General features: G+C 39.5%; 1 protein-coding gene across 1 annotated transcript; it reads left to right on the forward strand.

Annotated features, from left to right (window-relative positions):
* The first annotated feature begins 5,659 nt into the window (after window positions 1–5,659).
* On the forward strand, window positions 5,660–6,438 carry Npc2d (Niemann-Pick type C-2d). Its single transcript, XM_073965250.1, has 3 exons — window positions 5,660–5,729; window positions 5,807–5,917; window positions 5,986–6,438. The coding sequence occupies exons 1-3, from the start codon at window positions 5,660–5,662 to the stop codon at window positions 6,321–6,323; spliced, it is 519 nt and encodes a 172-aa protein (XP_073821351.1). The 3' UTR covers window positions 6,324–6,438.
* Window positions 6,439–6,656: the final 218 nt, after the last annotated feature.

Raw genomic sequence — 6,656 nt, forward strand, 5'->3', positions numbered from 1 at the left:
TGAAAAGTACAAGGCCGATATTACTGCCATACAGGACATACGATGGATTGGGAAAGGCGTCACAACAACACCTAAAGGTGACGCACTGTATTATAGCTGCCATGACGTAAAGCATGAGTTTGGTTGCGGATTTGTAGTTAGTCGGAGACTAAAACATCTGGTATCCAGCTTGACCCCAGTGAATGAAAGACTTGCTGCAATTCGAATAAATGCTAAATTCTTCAACATCAGCTTTATTTGCGCTCATGCTCCCACTGAAGAAAAGGACGAACAGACCAAAGATATATTTTACGAGCGCTTAGAAGAAACATATGACAGTTGCCCTGCCCATGACATTAAAATCATTCTAGGCGATTTTAATGCCAAAATTGGATAGGAGAATATCTTTGGCCCAACAGTCGGGAAATTCAGTCTTCAAAGTGATATTTGTTTGTATCCGGAAATAACGAAATTCTGGGTAAAACTCGTAAAAACCGATTTTGAACTATATCTCAAGAACAAGAGCTGATGGAGAAAATCCGCGATCGGATTTGAAAATAACTCGCCGATTTCATTTAAAAACAACAACAACTTCGGTTGAAACATTCAACTTTTTCAATTTTGTTGAACAGTGTAATCGATTTTGCGATTTTCCCCCCAGACAAAACTCGACTACAATTTTTAGGCTTTTGACTGCAAAAAGTCGATTCGTCGATTAATCGAAATTTGACCTTACTCTCCCCAGTGTCGACGCGCAAACGTCCATAAAGCCCGGACCAACAGTGGATGTTGGTTCCTATAATATTGAGGTAACACAAACACAAAAACAATATCAGAAAATTCATCGAGAGACCTACGGGACAATCTGCGTCGACGTCGTATGAACCACGAACTGTATCGGCTATACACCGACATCGGTGTAGTGAAACGTATCGAGATACAACGATTGTGTTGCCTAGGCCATGTCACAATAATGAGCGATGATGAACCCGCTAAGGAGTAGTAAACATACATACCCGTACACGTAGAACTGCTAGGCCAATGATGCGATGGTGTAAAAAAGTCGAAGGCGAGATCGAAAAAGACGGCATTGTGTACGAATTCGTGAGTTATCGTGCTCATTAGTAATTTTAGTTGGTGTCGGTAGAATTATTTAAAGCTTTTGGTTCATCACCTCTGGAAATATGGACTTGCCCTTGAAAAAACATTGTGAACTTATTTGGGGAGGTACCCGAATTAGTGGACCGATGTGGTCCATCTTCGAACCTGATCTAAGTTTGGACAAACTATTACGAGGTCTAAATTTTGGACCAAATCGGTTTATATGTTCGAGTGCGACGGACATGGCAAAATCAACTCCAAATTGTCTTAAACATATTTCGTCCAAACATACTTTATATTGGATCCCTATTATTTCAATGAGGCACAATTTTGGTCGGATCAAAGTGTATATACCCTTTTAGCCTAAAGGCTGAAAGTATAACAATAATTTGGTAAAAATATTATACAATTCACACTAGCCGCTGTATCTTTTGACAATGCACAGCTGAAGGATATTATAAAGTAATATCTTTATAAGTATTTTTGTTTGATTTGATATTTCGTTTTTTTTTATTTGAAACTCTAAATGTATCAATAGATTTTTTTCAAAATATCCTCAAAATGAAAAATCCATTCGGTAAACAATGAAATTATAAAATCATTATCGAATTTTATTGAAACATAGATAAGAATTTGATACAAATCAGATTTACGCTAAAGGTTATCATAAATGAACATCAATTTCCGACACAAATCCCTTTACATTCAAGAGGACCGAAACAACAACAAAAACACACATGAACACATCCCCCTTTTGATGTAATTTGACAAACAAATAAACCATACAAAAACAACAATGCACAGGGGAAATACTCTAATACTAATACTAATATACCATAGAAATAACTGTAAAAAGGGGTGTTACCTCCGAGAAGGGCAAACAGTAACGGTGGCAGCAGTGTGTCCTTTCTTTGCCAAAGGATATCCATACTTATGCTGTGATATGTGTAAATATTCAATGAAGCAGAAACGGATGAATGGATATCACCATGTAAACGGATGTCCTGTGATATGTCACACATGTGGCAAAGTGTGTGTTTACATGGATATATTAATATCTATATGTAGCTGTTGGCGGAACAAAGAACTGTTTAGGATTTTAAGAAAATTTTGTGTGTAATATTGTGGAAGAATTAGCGATTGCTGCGAAATTCGCCACCGTGGTGCAATGGTATGCACGCCCGCCTTGCACGCAGAAGGTCGGGGGTTCGATTCCCCGGCCAGGCAACATCAAACATTTTTCAACGGTGGCAAAATACCCCTCAGTAATGTTGGCGACATTTCCTGAGTATTTCAGCCTTGAAAAACTTCTCCATAAGTGGTGTCTTAAGACACGCCGTTCGGACTCGGCGAAAAAAAGTAGGTCCCATATCATGGAGCTAAATATGAATCGGGGTGCACTCATTGATATGAGAGAAGTCTCCCTTGTCCCGTATGGGATGTTGTGGAACAATGTTTGTTTGTGTTCCGAAATTCGCCTGTATTAAAAGGAAGACACATAAACAGTTAGAAGGAAATTTCCCGGATTTCAAAAAGAGATAAAGGAAAACACTGGGCACAATTCGGAAAGGGAAAAAAACTGTCAGAACTACCTATCATTTACGATATCAATATCCACCTTTATTTTTTCTAAAATCTTTCTTTATTATGGGTGACGTAGGAGATGAAAGATACCAAGGAACGGTCCGGACCGGCTCTCATGTCAAGTGGACACTGACCTCCCCGTGGTGTCGCCTGGGGTAACTGCCTTCAACATCCGTTAAAGGTAGTGAGCTAGAATGTGCCGCGCGTTCACCTATAGGAACCCTCCCATAGAAAAAAAAGCATCTTACTATGAAAAAACAAAAGAGGGGATATTACTGCCATACCGGAAATTCGATAGAATGGGAAAAGCGTTACAAGAACCCCTAAATGTCACACTGCCATGACACAAAGCATGAGTTTGGTTGCGGATTTGTAGTTGGTCGGAGGTTAAAACATGTGGTCTCCAGCTTCACACTAGTGAATGAAAGACTTGCTACAATACGGATAAAGGCAAAATTCTTCAACAGTAGCCTTATCTGCGATCATGCCCCAACCGAAGACAAGAAAAATATGACCGTTGTCCTACCCATGACTTTAAAATTATTCTAGGCGATTTTAATGCCAAAATTAGAAAGAAGAATATCTTTGGCCCAACAGTCGGGAAATTCAGTTTCCACAGTGAAACATCTGAAAACGGAATGAGGCTGATAGACTTTGCAGCACCACATTTTAGCATCTCGACATTCATAAGGACACCTGGATGTATCCAGATCAAAAAATACGAATTCAAATTGATCACGTTGTGATAGATGGAAGACATTCATCAAGCGTGTTGGATGTACGATCGTTCCGAGGTGCAGACATAAACTCGGACCACTACCTTGTTGCAGCAAAGGTGCGTACCAGATTAAACGTAGCAAATAAAGTGCGAACAGACACAATATGGAAGTTGGACATCGGTAAGCTGCAATCAAAAGAAGTAGCCACAGCATATTCCTCTCATAATCAAGGCACTTCTCGTCCCGATAATATATCAGCACAATAGCAATTATTGCCCACTCCATGCAAACAGCCGCAAAATCAGGGCTTGAATACCAGAGACCTCCACCATGGTATGACCAGGAGTGTCGTGCTGCTACCAACGAAAAAATGCGGCATATAGGGCTACTTTACAATCAGTAGCAACACGTAGCCCACGAGAGAAAAGGAGAGAGGAGAAACGTCTTTTCCACAGGAAAAAGAGAGAGATGAAAAAGCGGTAGTGTGAAAAAAATCGAGATGTACAGGAGCCAGAATGAAGTCCGAAAATTCTACCAAAGAGTGAAACATCAAACTGATGGCTTTGATACAGGCACATCCTACTGTAGAGACCAGCAAAGTAATTTGGTAACTGATACAGATAGTGTGCTAAAGATTTAGAAAGAGCATTTTTCCAAACTGCTGGTATCCAAAAGTAGCGAAGTCGACGAAGATTTCACAGATCCAATCACAGAAGATGGTACTGAATGTATACCACCCGGCCCAGATGACGTAAAGACAACAATAAATCGGCTGAAGAATAATAAGGCAGCAGGAGCCGATGGCCAACCAGCCGAGCTGTTCAAAAGCGGAAATGTATTCATCAGCTAGTTAGTGCACATCTGGCAGGAAGAACGCTTACTCGACGAGTGGAACCTGAGCATCCTGTGTCCCGTCCACAAGAAAGAAGATAAGACTGTATGCTCTAACTATAGGGACATATGTCTACTCCCTATTGCCTACAAGATCGTGTCAGGGATATTGTGCGAACGACTAAAGCCTATGGTCAACGAGATAATTGGACCATACCAAATTGGTATTACCAATGCGGCTTTAGACCTGGGAAGTCCACCATTGACCACATATTTACCCTGCGACAAATCCTGGAGAAGATCCAAAAGATGCAGATCGACACCTACCACGTTTTCGTCGATTATAAAGCAGCCTTCGACAGCCCGCTGCGTTCAAAGGTATTCCAAGCCATGTATGAATTTGGTATCCCCGCAAAGCTCATTCGGCTTTGTAAAATGACTTTAACTGACACGAAGGATCCTCAGTTAAAATAGCAAACAACCTCTCCGAAGAGTTTTGTACCAAAAGATGTTTCAGGCAAGGATACAGCCTTTCGTGTGATCTCTTCAACATCCTGCTGGAAAAAGTTATACGAGAGGCAAACTTCAAAAGAAGTGGCTCAATCTACACCAATAGCCACATGTTACTTAATTATGCTGATAATATAGACATCATGGGACGATCAGTAAAATAAGTAACTGATACCCTTATGAAGGTCGAAGGAGAATCTGCTAAAGTGGGTCTGGCGGTAAACGGGGAGAAGACCAAGTCGATGGTGTCGACGCGCAATGCGTCCATTGAGCTCGGACCAACTTTGGAAGTTGGTTCCTATAATTTTGAGGTAGTAAAAGACTTCGTCTACCTCGGCACCTCCGTAAACACAACAAACGACATCAGTGGCGAAATAAAAAGAAAAATTGTATTGGCCAACTTTGGCTTAAGTAAGCAGTTGAAAAACAAAGTCATACAACGATACGAGTATAAGAATTGGCAGGCCAAGGCTTCGATGGAGCAAACAAGTGGAAGAAGAGATGACAAGGCATGGTATTCCAAAAATCGAAGCAACAAATGGGAGAATTGGAGATTTTGTCTTAGTTTGGCATATGGAACAAATGTTCTGGAATGGGCCAGCTAAGTAAGTATCTTTATTATAACCGGTATTTCCTTCCGACAGTTCATTTTCCTATAAACTAAATTGACATCACTGATTTCAATTATCGTAATTATATTCACTCTCTTTTCCTTGCTATGATACGAACTAACATTTCACGATCTTGAGAAGATATTTGCAAAATACGAACATTGCGATAAGATTATTAAACGATTTCGCTACAAGGCAAACCTATAAAATGTCCAACAAGGGGGCGTTGCTAATCACACTGAGCCAAGAAGACCACCGGGGCATAACTGCTACTGAATAACTTTTCAAATTAACAAAATACCAAAAAATAACATAATTTCAAAAATGTTGCGTTTCACAGTTCTGGTATTGTGTGGCCTGGTTACTTTAAGCATTGCCACGGATGTTAAGCGATGTAAGGATAGTTTATTTAAAATGTGGAAATCAAATTTCTAAAAGTGTGTTGTTCCTTTTTGTTTTTTCCAAATAAAGGTGATGGTGATAAACCCTTTCCCTTGGAAGTGCGTGTTAAAGGCTGTGAAACTCCACCCTGTGATATTGTAAAGGGAACCAGTGTTGATATGGAAATTGATTTTGTTACTTGTAAGTGCTAGTGAAGTGAATACTAAATGTATTTGCCAATATTGAAAATGCCATCTTTCCTTCTTTAGATAAACATGTTACCCGAGCCACCACACTGGTGAAGGCCAAAACCCTTGGCATCACTGTACCCTATGAATTACCCGCTGATGTTCGTGAAGTTTGTTCAAATCTTCTGTATGGTGCCTATTGTCCTCTCTACCCTACCGAAGATGTTACCTATTTGTTCCTGTTTCCCATTGCCAGTAATTATCCTGAAATCAGTGTTACCGTTGAAATTTATATTGAAAATCAAGATTCAGAACTTTTAACATGTTTCCGCTGTGACATTAAAGTCAAGAAAGGCAATACCGGTGGTAGCGCCAAAGAAATTGAGCAGCAAGTTAATAACGCAACTTTAGTTTTATAAGGTTCATAATTTGTAGATTTAAGTTTTCTTAAACGTTTGGCAATCTCTGTGATAATTATAATTGTTTCTGTAGATTTTAGCTTAAGGTTTATACGTTAATAAAAGTAAAAAAAAACTTGTATAACAATACTAGAAGTATTTAATTAGTATCAATCAATCCAAATATTTTGTTTTCGGGCTGTATGTTATTTTCGTGCCTTATTGTGGTAACTGCATCCAGTATATATCACTGATACAGGTGACTATAAGATGATCTCAAAAGTCCCGATTTCAAATTATGCAGACAAATTGTCATTCTTGCCGACCGATTCGACAGTAGAACAAATGTTATAT

This window comes from Musca autumnalis, unplaced genomic scaffold, assembly GCF_047663935.1.
Source record: "Musca autumnalis isolate F117 unplaced genomic scaffold, ASM4766393v1 scaffold_1, whole genome shotgun sequence".
NCBI lineage: Eukaryota > Metazoa > Arthropoda > Insecta > Diptera > Muscidae > Musca > Musca autumnalis.

What these genes read in the sequence shown, in the direction of transcription:
- Npc2d (XM_073965250.1), top strand. Translation starts at nt 5,660, where the DNA reads ATGTTGCGTTTCACAGTTCTGGTATTGTGTGGCCTGGTTACTTTAAGC. An exon ending in TGCCACGGATGTTAAGCGAT is followed by an intron (nt 5,730 to 5,806) that starts GTAAGGATAGTT and finishes TTCCAAATAAAG; the next exon opens with GTGATGGTGATAAACCCTTT. An exon ending in GGAAATTGATTTTGTTACTT is followed by an intron (nt 5,918 to 5,985) that starts GTAAGTGCTAGT and finishes TTCCTTCTTTAG; the next exon opens with ATAAACATGTTACCCGAGCC.